Below are 13,043 nucleotides of genomic sequence, written 5' to 3' on the forward strand. Positions count from 1 at the left end.
CTCACACATGGCACTTTCAACCCTCACTTCAGGTGAGAAGTTATTCCTGGCACCTGTAGCTCAGTCCTTTCATATTCCTCCTCATTAAATAGGAATATAATTTCCAATTATATTTGCACACCATGGAGTTTGAGCATATAACGCACACATGGACACAGGTAACGAGTCACACAATTGTTAGTTTATACCTACTGAATTCAGTGGGCTTTAGGGTGCAGAACCCTGAATTGGATTTTGTGCTCATATAAATAGAATGTGTGTGCATACAATCTAAAACTACAAGTTATATACTACAAATAATGCAGAGGTACGGTTTGTGCATTTTCACTCTTCTGCTTTATGAACATTAATTTTCCATTACAGGAATATCCACATAACTAGTAAATAAAGTCTAGACAAATATGTACAGGAATATGCATATGGTTGTTAATTTTTCTTGATTCTTTTGTTTTATCTTTTTGTATACCACTTTGTGGGTTTTCATAATCTCGTGGTGTATAAAGTTTATGAAATAAATATTCTGTGCACTGTCCGTACAGGGACTTGTTCAATCATTTTATTCACAATATGTTTTCTAATGTTAAGTGGCTTGTGCTTCTCAAATCACAATGAACATGGTCCGAAGTACATTGTCCTGCATCCATACATGGATATCTGTGCATACAATGGCTTCCCTTCTTTATTTTTAGCATTTATTCCACACCATCAGTGTACATTTAACCTTCCAGAATGACATCAGGAAAAGAGACACTGAGGATGAGACTTCTCTGCCTGATTTTGGGCAATTTAGGATACCCTCCCACTTCAGCCCTGTATGACACAACATATCAGTCAGGGCTGGCTCAGACATAGGTCAGCACTCAAACATAGAGACGAGCAGGAAGTTTAATTCTTTATTCAAGAAAACAGCAGACAACACAAAGAAGTCTCAAGGCAAGACCAGCTTCCATAGCACAGTTTCCAGGACTGATGGTTCCTGCTTCACACTTGCCCCCAAGACCCCTCCTCTTCTGGAGATTGCTCACGTAGCCATAAACACAGTGGGACAGGACTCTTGCTTCATGTTTTGAGTCTGAACAGCTTTCTGCTCTTGGCTCTTCCCTCTCGCCCAAGCCTGTTGCTTCTTCAGTGGCCCACCATTCTCCTCCCTCCTTCATCTTCTGACCTGTCCTCAGTGTCCCACTACCATTCCTCATGCTCTGAACCTTCCTCCACTGAGGCTTTCCTAGGGGTTCGCCATCAGGTGCCTTACACCACTCCTTGTCATCCAGCCAGTCCCTGACAATATCCTGCACTGTTTGGTAGATGCTCCCTGCCTCAGTGAGTGACTTTTTGGGTCTGCGTGGAAGAAGGGCAGAAGGGAAAGCCTTCTGCGTGAACTGCCTTCTACTCACACAAATTTGGAGACAATCCTATTTCTTTTGCAATCAAGAATAAAATTGACTTTTAAAATGCAGTTAATACATGCATTTAAACTGAGAAATTAAAATGTGTGATTTTACTCTAGATGACAAGCCTACTAAAATAGGCCAGTTGCAGTCTTACTGATACAGTCATACCTCATTTTACGTTTGCTTCATGTTACATTTTTTCAGGTTGCGTCCCGTGGCAACCCGGAAGTACCGGAAAGGGTTACTTCTGTGTTTTGCTGCTCACACATGCGCAGAAGCGCTAAATCACGCTTTGCGCATGTGCGCAAGCACCAAATCACACCGCACACCTGTGCAGATACGATGCTTCAGGTTGCGGGCCTTTCACGTTGTAAACGGGCCTCCGGAATGGATCCTGTTCTCAACCAGAGGTACCACTGTACTGTTAAAAATGACAGAGATGTGCTATCATTCACAGGCAAGCACAGGAAAGTTCTATAATTCCATTTCAACCCATTTCAAAACTACATCAGAGACGTGTATTTTTATTTCAAGTAAAATTCCAGAGAAAATGAGATTATGTACATTTCAACAAAATCTTTTAAACTATCCAGCTGAAATTTTCAATTTTCAATATTATCTATATCATGTTTAAATGGAATGCCCACTGAAGACTGTGATTTCCTTATGGAACAAATTGGATGCATCTGGTGCTTTTTACAATATAACAATAAATAATATGAACTCTCCATTCTTAATGCTACAAACAAAATTCACCATGGCACAGCTGTTCAGACTGCTAATACCATCAGTGTTGGGCTCTACCACAATGCATTCGTGTAGGTTTTAGGCTACAATCCTATGACCAGGGCTGAAGAAAGAGAGAGGAAGATCTAGTATTAGATTCTGCCCGACCCCATCACCCCTCCACAGCTGTGGCAACTTCTGTGGAACTCCAAAATCACTAAGGTCAAAAAGCAGATGATATAAGAGTTGGGGATGTGCTGGGGAAGACTGTGGAAAGATTTGCAGTTAAAGAATCTGGATCCATCCCACTCCCCCAACCTAGAAGAATTTTATACCAGCTCAGGGGATAAAGTAAATATCACCCTTTTATTTCCCTTCCATTGGAAACATGGGAGGGAAATGTAGAAAAAAGAAAGATTTGGGAAAGGGACAAAGGAGGACGTGGTTTAACTGACTTTTGACCCCTTAGCCACCCTTACGACTGTATGGTAAGAATTAACTAAGTCCAGTCATTAAAAAAAAATCATGGAAAGTCATTCATCTAAATTCAAATCCATATAAGTTCAAATTCTACTTCAGTTATTACCTCATTATGCTGTCATGAGTTCAGTAAGTATGTTATTGTCACATTATGCTGTCGCAATCCCCTAGCCTCAGTGTCCCATCATGGGAATGAGATAACACCCTGATTCATATAGATGTTGCAGGGATGCAGGGACGAAAATAAGAAAATGTTATCATTTTCCCAATGTCACAGTGATGGAAGGCATAGTCAGATATTTAGGAAAACATGAAAATATTATTCAACAGAAAGGCAAATCTGCTTATGCACAATTCAATAATGCACATGTTTCTTCCACAGTTTCCATCACTTAGTTTTTAACCAAAGTTAAAAGCCCTACCAAAAGAATTATCTCTTTCCAATACATCAAGCATCACACTATACTGCTTCCTGGTTCCAAGACCTACAAGCAGTCTGAAGACTAAATTTGGCCCTGAAAAAACTTTGCCCTAAAACAAGTTCACTGCTGAAACTTTGAGATTTATACTTTGTACTGAAAGCTCAAGAGGATTTCAAGTATATGTTAGAAAACTATTAATTGCATGTTACTGCATTTTATGTATGAATGCACACATAAAAATTTTTTTAAAAAGGTATCTTGCAGATCCACTATATTTTCTGGAAGACTAATGCCTTGAAATCAACCCACCTCTCACCTTCCTAAACACTGCAATTCCCCGAAAGCATAATTTCCAAAAGCAATTGTTCCTTGAGAATGATGGAGCCTACAGGTATGTCTGTTCCTCCGCATTTTTCTAAAATGACTTCCCAAGGTTGACTGCGTAGTTGCTGTGTAGATGAGAATGTGCTTTAATGCTTCTCAGTATTGACCTTGGAACAATCACAAAGGTAATAACCCTCTTGATTTGACATTGAAATACACACTCAGGGTGAAGAAATGGATGTGTTCTATAGATTCTGGAATTCAGTTCCTGCAGTGCTAAAACAAAAACAACCTAGGACATTAATCTAGGCAACATTAAATCCTATTTAATTCAAAAGAGATTTCAGCATATGCTTAACTCTCCCACTGAAATCAGCGGAAATTTAAAGGTGCTTAATTCATGCCCCATTTACTCTGAGCATGGTAGGAGTTTTTAATGACACTGATTGTTGATACTCTCAATAGGAAATAATAGGCTCATGCAAATAGGATCAAGGTCTCTACATCATAGGACCTTTGTCATCCTCCCAAAAAAGAAAATTGGAGCTCTTTTGCAACCAGAGACTTGCGGTACTGTATATGCCTATGATGAGCCCCATGTTTGCAGGTCTTCTTTCTGATTTGGGCTTTCAAATGGGATAGCTCAGTTGGTAGAGCATGAGACTCTTAATCTAAGGTTGTGGGTTTGAGCCCCATGTTGGATGAAATATTCCTGCATTGCAAGGGGTTGGGCTAGATGATCCTCATGCTCCCTTCCAACTCTACAATTCCACAATGTTTCTAACCATCCCTGTTTCTAACGCATCTTTAATATGAAAGGCTCATAAAGTCCACCATTTTTCCTCACTGAAAAGTGTCCTTGCGTATCTTCAAGTGCATTTGTAAACATGGGCACAGGTTATCTCATCAAAACAAGTGGGCTATGCACAGGTCAGTGGGCACCTGATGAGCAGCTGATCTGTAAATGAAATTTAGCTGTCATAATACCAAAATACATTCGCATTGCAGAAGCTAGAGCTGTTTCCTATGCTTGACAAGTTGGAGACAGAGGTCTTGCTCCACCCACTTTTCTTTTTTAATGATACAGCAACACAAGAGGCACAGCCGCTGCTATTTGCAAGCCAATGATCAGCACTGAGATGCCATTTGCGGAGCTGCTCCTGGACTTTCTTCTATCTCATCCTGCTTCCCTGTGCCACACAACAGCAGTGCTGGCTGTGTAAACCAAAATGACTGGGCCACAGAGTTGGACCATGCATTCTCCTTCACCCACCAGTGGTCTTCTCTGACTAGTTATTTCTATCACAGTTCTACAGCAGGCTTTTTAGCCACGTTTCTATCGACAAGTAACAGACACAACAAAATGGACGTCTTCAGAATTTGCATTCCACGCAAGAAAATATTTTGGTTACATTCATCTGTTGTGCTGTTCTTGTTTTTAAAATCATGAAGAGCTGTGTGGGTCTGTCTTGATATCTCTTGGCCATCCTCATAGAGGCTGAGGCACGTGGAGCCTGGCATTTGCAAATTGTATTTGCCACCTAGTATTAATCAGAGCCTGTGAAGGAAACTCTTCACTCTGTACCTGCCAGATCCTATCAGAACTAAAGAATGCCAACAAATGCATTGTTTGGTTTAAAACTCACCAGGGTTTCATGCAGTGCAAAGGGAATGAAACAAATATATTTACAGTCACTAGTTAGGAAAATAAAAAATATAGATTCTGCTCCTTTGCACACTGGTGTGTATACACACACACATGCCATAGATAGATAGGTAGATGTCAATATTTAACTAAATAATTGTGTGAGTGAAATGACTTCCACTTGCACAACAGGACTATCCCTCCCTCTCTCTCCCTTCCACCCCGTGTGCCCTGTGGCACCCTCAAATCTGCTCCAGGATGTTGGGGGAACCCTCCGAAAAAATTTAGGGGTAAGGAGAATGGGGTAGAAGTAGTTCCACTTGCACAGTTATTTAGTCAGTGTGTGTGTGTGTGTGTGTGTGTGTGTGTGTGTGTGTGTGTATCAGTATCAGTGCTGGGTTATCTCCTCCACCCTAAGTGCTTTCATATAGTAAACAGATGCCACTCATGTTTATGGGAGCCCATGGAAAACTGTCCAAAATGAGTAATTTCAGTGAGAGAAATTTCAGGTTCCCGTACTGAAATGATCACTATCACAAGCCGGACATAGCATTCCATATGGAACAATAAAATGTTTAGAAGAGGGATGGGGAACATGTGACCATCCAAATGTTGTTGGACGACAGTTTCCATCAGCCCATTAACCATTCAGCTGGGAGGTTCAAATCCAACAACATCTAGAGAGCCTCTTAAGAAGTTTTGTTCTTTTAACCCAAATTCACATTTCCCCTAATACTTGCTGGGCAGTCCGCAGACCATTCTTATGCTGTAGCAGCAGATGATCTCCTTGAAAGTCTTTCGCATTTCCTGGCTTCGGAAGGCGTAGATCAAGGGATCGATAACTGAATTGCACATGATGAGGATGAGGTACATGTTGAAGTGTGACATGAAGCAAATGCAGTAGAGATTCTGAGGGCAGGATATCATCAGGATGAGATGGAGGAAAAATGGAGCCCAGCAGACAATGAAGATGCCCAGCAGCATAGTCAGGGTGATGGCACCTTTCATGCTGGTCCTCTGGTGAACGGAATTATATCCTGGCAAGGCTGCTATCCTCTTGACATGAGTACGAGCCAAAAGGAACATGTGTATGTACAGCGAGACCATGAGGAACAACATAGTGAAGAACATTGTGATGAGACACATGACGACGTACTTCGATTCATAATAAAGGATGAAGATTATCCCACAGCCAGTACAAAAGGTCCAAATGCATGCAATTATGAGCCCTGATCTTTTCACCGTCATTATGTTGTGATAACGGAGGGCATAAAAGATAGTGATATACCTGTCTACTGCAATAGCTAGCAAACTGCACATGGAAGCCACAACAGATATACATATCAGCGAATCGAAAACATTGTCTATGTGACGTACAAAAACATCTTCAATAATTAGATGCCTATTGTTTAATAAATATATGGTTATGGTCTCCCAGGCATTTGACACGCTGACCAGCATGTCAGCAACAGCTAAGCTGCACACAAAGAAATACATAGGGGAGTGCAAGTTCTTGTTCTTAACTATGGCACAGATAACTAGGATGTTTTCAAGAAGGCTTACAATGCCAAGTATGAGAAACACCTCCGTTGCTATGACCACTTGCTCACATGTTGATGCCTTGGTCTTGACGGTGGGCACAGTCAGGTTGCTCCCAAGAGCGCTCAAGTTAAGGTCTGGAATGCTGGGTTGATTAGATGGGTTCATCTTGGCTGAAGAAGGTGCTGTTCTCAGTCTGGGAGACTTATTGTAAAACAGTCCTGCAGATGCATTCTTCGGAAAGGCGGAAGATCCTGCCAAACGATCACAAAGCATGACATAAAGCAGAGCTGATGGTGACAAAAGGAATGAAATGCAAAGGGGAAACTAGATATGTAAATGGTAGACCCAAGAGTTGCAATGTGGGTTGCTTCCAAAGTCAAATAAAACAAGGAGCACAGGAGCAATTTAAAGCATAGGAACGGGAAGGAGATAGGGTGATGAACTCCCCCACCCCGTATCTTATACCCATACAAAATCTCTCTTCCTATACCACCTATTTTTCTCATGATTGACACATTTCTATATATCCCAGAGAAGATAAATACACTGAGCAAACTTCCGCAGAAAATTAGTATGTTCAGTCTGAACAAGTCTTGAGAACCCCACTGAACAGAACAGCTATAAGACCAGATTTCATTAGCTCAGCCAATCAGATTTACATAAAAGTTTGAATTCCTGCAAGAATTACAAGCTAAGCTTTCAAAGCTTCTCCTTCATCTTTGTACTTCTCAAGTTTGCAAGTACTGTGACACAAACAGCAAATGACTGTAGCATTAGCCAGCCGTCTTGCAGCAAAATCTCACATCCCCAAAGATATACTGATATTCAAGGGTTTGCTATAACAGCAGGTTTGGTGCTGCTATTTTTTTAAGTTGATCACTATTACTTCAAGGTTAAAGTGCAGTGTGGTTTTTCTGTTCCATCTGAATAATGAGATGTTTCTGAATGTTTGCATTATGAAAGATGTTGCAAGCAGTCAAAACCCTTCATGAATACAACACATTTTTCGAAGGATCCTAATAGCTTCCATTTACAATTAAAGAAAAAATGTAGCTATTTACCCAGTGCTGTTTTTCTTTCCTATTTCTCTTCAGCTCCTGCATATGTTCTTCCGGCTGTCAGAAGTTTCTGATCACCTGTCCATTCAGCATCAAGTGTTTGTGCACTTTTGACAGGAACCAGTGCCATAACAGTAGAAAAGCACTATTCACATCCAAAGAGACAAGGCTGTTATAAATTACTTACTGTGGAGCTGTCTTTTTATAGTCTCAGAGTTAATGACTTCAATGTTCGGCTTCCAGCTCCTCCTCTACCCACCCCCACCCCCGCCTTCTTACCACCCAATTTCTCATAGACTTCAATAAGATGCAAAGACTTGAATTTTTAGCAACACCTAGTGGCTGATATTTGTGATGCACCCCATCTTTATAAACTGCAATTTTTTCCTGCTTTACACATTATTTGTATGATATAATTCCCATGCTATTTTTAATATTTTGCCTCCATTTAATCTCCCAAATATTAAACGGACTGAAATATGACCTGGCATTTTACTGAAAATTCTTTAGAAGCAGCGAGGTTCCTTTTTTTGCAGCAAAAGACTATCACTGATTTCCTCTGAGGGGGAGATATGGACTTACTGTAAAAGGCTTAATTTGAACCAGAGCTCATTAGCCTCTGCACCTGTTCTCAGTGAAATTTTTTAAGGGGAATGCATGTGTAGCATCTTGATAATTTTTTTTATTATATTATTCCTAAGTGTAAGAAACCAACTCTTTGTGTTCTGTGTTAGGAACAGCCATTGTGATGCCCTCCAGATGTTGCTGGACTTCAGCTGCCATCAACCCCAGCCAAAGTGGTTTATGGTTTGGGATGGTGTGAGCTGTAATCCACCAACTGCCGGAGGGCACCATATTGTCTAACCCTATGTAGATGGTAATTGGTTTCCATTTGGATACTTGCAACAAGAATGGTAGCTTCAGTTACCTAGTTGCCATGTGCCTATTCCAGTCAACAGATAAACCTGGGACCCCACCAATGACAGCCAACCAGCTCCAAGATGGTAAGACAGACTAAGCCCACAACACTTTAATCAGGCAAACTTGAAACTGAAAATAAGAAACTCGTGGTGGGAGGGAGAAAGAATAAATAAATATCATGATTAATATGAAACCACACACCAATTATAGGGGTACATGCAACATCACTTATCCCTGCTAGGTGACTACTTTATAATAAAGAAACAAATAAGCTGTTGAAATGCCAATAGGGGTTCACAAACTATCTTTCAAAAGTCACAGATTTCTTCTCTGTTTCAATTATTCCTCCATCCACAGAAGGCATAACTGAGGACTGAACCCCAACCCCAAAGCAGGTATGGCAGAGCCTGGCTTAGACATGGTAGAATCTGTCAGCACCTTGGACAGCACACTATAAAAAAACTGGCTGGGTATTGCCATCGGCTGAAAAGAAGCTATCTTGTTCAGTAACTGTTTACAACATGCAGGAGTGAGCGGGACGCCACAGAACTAATGTCACATCCACACCATACATTTGAAGCACTATTATATCACTCTCTGTGGTGATTCTCCAGTCATGGGAAATCCTGGGAACTGTAGTTTGTTAAGGGTGCTGGGGATTGTAGCTCTTTGGGTCAGAACTCTTAACAAACTACCACTCTCCCATGTCCTTTTAAGATATCAGTCCTCCTCCTCCTCTTCCATCAATCCAAAACCTATGTACATCATTCCCTCTCATTTAGCATTTTCCTCCATCCTAAACCTCCTCTAAAGATTAACCCAAGTTACTGGATATCTCATTCGAATGCTATTTTATTCTTATTTATTTCATGAATGAATCACTTCCCATGAGGCATCCCAAAGTGTTTTACAATACAATAAAAGCATGCACAGAACAACTGCATACTGTATATAAAAGCAACACACGCATACACACACAATGAGAGAGAGAGAGAGAGAGAGAGAGAGAGAGAGAGAGAGAGAGAGAGAGAGAGAGAGAGAGTTACCAGCTGGAATAAAAGTCTCCACTGAGAAAGCTTGTTGAAAGAGGAACATACTCAACAGGCAAAGGACAATCAATAAACCACCTGTCTGATAGTGCTGTCACACTAAAGACCTGATTCTGGCAATGTGCAGAATGGACCTCCTGACAGGATGGCGTCTGCAGGATGCTCTCTCCCACAGAGCACAGCGATTGGTTGGATATGCAGGGGATGAGATGATCTTTTCCTGTAATCCTCCTGTTTCTTTAATAGACTGTGGACTGTAAGTCTCCTATCTTCAGCTACTGAGTCTGCACTATAGCCCCACCTAGGTTCCCCAGTTACTGTCCTGATGCACTTTGACTTTCACTTAAAGACAGAAATATGTCTTACTTTTGTACACATGCAGAATCATTGATGGAGGTAGAAAAGGCCACATGGTAAAACACCATAGCAAGGGTCATGCAGGCCAGCTGTCTCTCTTAAAGGTGGGGATGCTGTGAACACTCTCAATTTCCTAGCAAGTTCTCTTCTTTTTAAAATAAGAACTATTAAAGGAGAATATTAATATCAAGACATTAAAGGTTAAGAAATATAAAAATGACTTGCTAATCAGAAGCAATTTAGAGAGGAAAATGGCCCTGCCATTATATTAAAAGTGGTTCCAGAGAGCATGAACTATATAGCCTGAAGTTTAAAGAAAGAGTGGATTTAATTACCAGTTTTAGAAATGCCATGCTCTTTGCCTTCACCAGCCATTGGGATCCTTCCTATGAAAAATGTAACTACTTCCACATACAATGGCCAAAAAAGAAAATCTCTGCTCCTTGGAGTGTCTTTGTAGAATGGCAATAGTTACTCCCGCAGCTTTGGGAGCAGAACAAATGTATGTAGTATTTCAGAGATGTAGATTTTATATATGACTCTAGGCAGCAATGTGATTTTATGCAGTACTGGGTTTTGTATTGTATTTATTTATCTTATACGTGAATGGCTTATGGCCCAAGCATTAATAAACTGACTGAGAACAAATTACCTCCACCTTTTGTTTGTTTGTTTGTTGTTTGTTTGTTTGTTCTTTTGGCACTTAATGCCAAAATAGGCTTCTAGGAGGTTTACATAATATAAAAAGCAAACATTGAAATAAACACCCACAATTAGAATATACAATAAAACAATCCCATTAAAACACAGCAGTTAAAAGAGGAGACTAGGATTACAGTAGAAGGCCTATGCAAATAGTTGCATCATCAAAAGCCAGTGAGATGCCAAAACAAATGAGATCATATTTCAGCAAGGAGTGCATTCCATCACACCAGTACCACCAATGAAAAAGCCCCATCCATGTGACCATAAACTGATAATCACCTGGTTTGTGGAAAAACTCACTGCGTTCCATTTGTTGATCAGTCTTTCAGATAACCTGTTCCAAATTTGTTTCAGGCTTTGCATTGTTACATGTTAGCCCAATCTCAGAGTGGTGAGAGACTCCAGGGGTTCCAGGCACTTGCCCAGGGTTCAGTTTCCTATGTGGAGACTGTGGTGTGTTAGGATATATGGTTTATTTACACATATATGCAACCTGAGCCGAAGGTGGAGGGGGTCACGGCATTACTAGCTCAACAGATCTTGCTTCCCCGTTAGGAACCCCAGGGCCCAGCATAGAGCAAACATGTGTCTGGCTCTCTAGCTTCAACTTGTTCTTCCAGCTCAGCTCATACACAATGACACTCCTATTGTTCTTCACCTACCAGCCAGATGAGGAGTGGGGAAGACACACTCATTTGCCCAGACAGCACCATCACTTAGTTGTAGCTCTTGCAGTCTAGTTCATTCTGATGCTTATCATGGTGCTGGCCACAACCATTAGCTAGAGAAAGGGACTGATTCAGCAAGCTTGCTCTCATACTTTCTACCCCCCACAGATACAGGAACCCAAGAATTTGACAGGGCTCAGGGCATCATGCAGCCTGACTCCCCAAGCCTACATTCATGCATAATTAACAAGACCTTAAAGCTAGCTTAGTAGCTAACAGGCAGGCAGAACATATCCCTCAGCACATATGTCATTCATGCCTAGAGGACATAGCACAATGGGAATCCTTTCTTTATACATCTTTTTAGATGTAACTGGTATTATGAAAAGTGCACTGAAGCAAAATAGCAATCCATCCAGCTGTGCTCCTAGCCCCTCTTGGTTGCAGCCACAATGAAGCACAGTTCTCATGGTCATATACACCTAGCACAGCTTCACTGCTGCATAACAAGGATTTTTGAAAGCATTATTTGTTTCACTGGGCAGTACTTTCAGTTCACATTCTCTCACCTGCAGAGAGCAACAAAGTCCACTACCTGAAGTTTCCTTTGAACTCTTCATGTACAATGCAGGTACTTTTTTTGTTCTGTGTTTCTCCATATTTTCTTATCTGCAGCCTAGAAATAAGCCCCCTACAGGCAACACTGTTTCCCATTATGCACAAAGTCTTTTAGCACAGTAGACAATGTATTCTTTTAAGCACAGATCAGGAGGGTTGGGGTGGTTCTCTAATTGGCTTTTTTTACTTTTTCTTGTTTAACTCCCATAATCTTACCCATTTATAAATTCTTCTCCACAATTTGTTTATTCCCTTACAGCTCAGCTTAGCTTAATTAATAACTTCAGTATCCCTTTTGCTGTATCCAGAGACACTGCGGTGCTTTATTTTTGTATAGACCCAGCCATGGTACAATAAAAGCTGAAAACAAGATTTCATTCTGTCCGTATCTTAATAGAGAAAGGCAACGTGAGCAGTAGAAAACAGAGTAAGCCTGACAATAAGGGCATCACAACTAACATTATGTCATTTCTAAACTGGTCACCTAGAAAACCATCTTAGAGACCCTTCCATGCACACAAGACCCATTTTAAAAAGAGTGATAATGATGAATGAATAAAACAATTTTCTGTATTATGTAACCAACAGTGCTTTGTCATTAGGCCTCCATGGAAAAACTAGAGCAGGGATAGGGAACTTGTAGCTTTCCTGATGTTGTTGGTTCCAACTCCCATCAACCCCAACCTGTATGACCAATGGCAAGGGATTATGGGAACTGCAGTAAAACAAGATCTGGAGGCTCACACTTTCACCATTTCTGTTTCAGTGAGTAACAGTGCAATCCTTTGCATATTTACTCAGACATAAGCACCGCTGGGTTCATCTGGAGGGCCATAGGTTCCCCATTCCCAAACTAGAGAAAACTACAACTCTAACTAATAATGTCTCAGGTGGGGAAAGAAGGAATGATCTGGTGGAAGGTGATCTATAGCTCAGCTGTTACATCTATATATCAAACTGTCCACCAACTAGTCGGCCAGAAACACAACCATACTTTTCAGGTATCTTAGAACATATGGGAATATTGTTTCATGTACTAACAGCAGCAGAACTCCCAGCAGCTAACTGTTCAATCCTTGTTCCAAGTCTACTACAATGTAGACTTCAGCAACATATGCTTTTTATCAAGTTCTAGTG

General features: G+C 40.8%; 1 protein-coding gene across 3 annotated transcripts; it reads right to left on the reverse strand.

Moving 5' to 3' along the window:
* Positions 1-540: 540 nt before the first annotated feature.
* MC5R (melanocortin 5 receptor) lies at positions 541-7,829 on the reverse strand. Of its 3 annotated transcripts, XR_014550144.1 has the most exons (3): positions 7,776-7,818; positions 4,239-6,781; positions 2,673-3,889 (listed from the first exon to the last, which is right to left on the reverse strand). XR_014550144.1 is itself a non-coding variant. In XM_083622658.1 (2 exons), exon 2 carries the CDS (start codon positions 6,693-6,695, stop codon positions 5,718-5,720), a length of 978 nt encoding a protein of 325 aa, XP_083478784.1. In that variant the 5' UTR covers positions 6,696-6,781; positions 7,592-7,829; the 3' UTR covers positions 541-5,717. The 3 variants fall into 3 exon arrangements, 2 of the variants coding, with proteins under 2 accessions (XP_083478784.1, XP_083478785.1); XM_083622658.1 differs by having other exon boundaries at positions 541-6,781; positions 7,592-7,829; XM_083622659.1 differs by having other exon boundaries at positions 541-6,781.
* Between the last annotated feature and the right edge of the window lie 5,214 nt (positions 7,830-13,043).

The sequence above is a fragment of the Podarcis filfolensis genome (genome assembly GCF_964270895.1).
Source record: "Podarcis filfolensis genome assembly, chromosome: 7".
In the NCBI taxonomy this organism is placed as follows: domain Eukaryota; kingdom Metazoa; phylum Chordata; class Lepidosauria; order Squamata; family Lacertidae; genus Podarcis; species Podarcis filfolensis.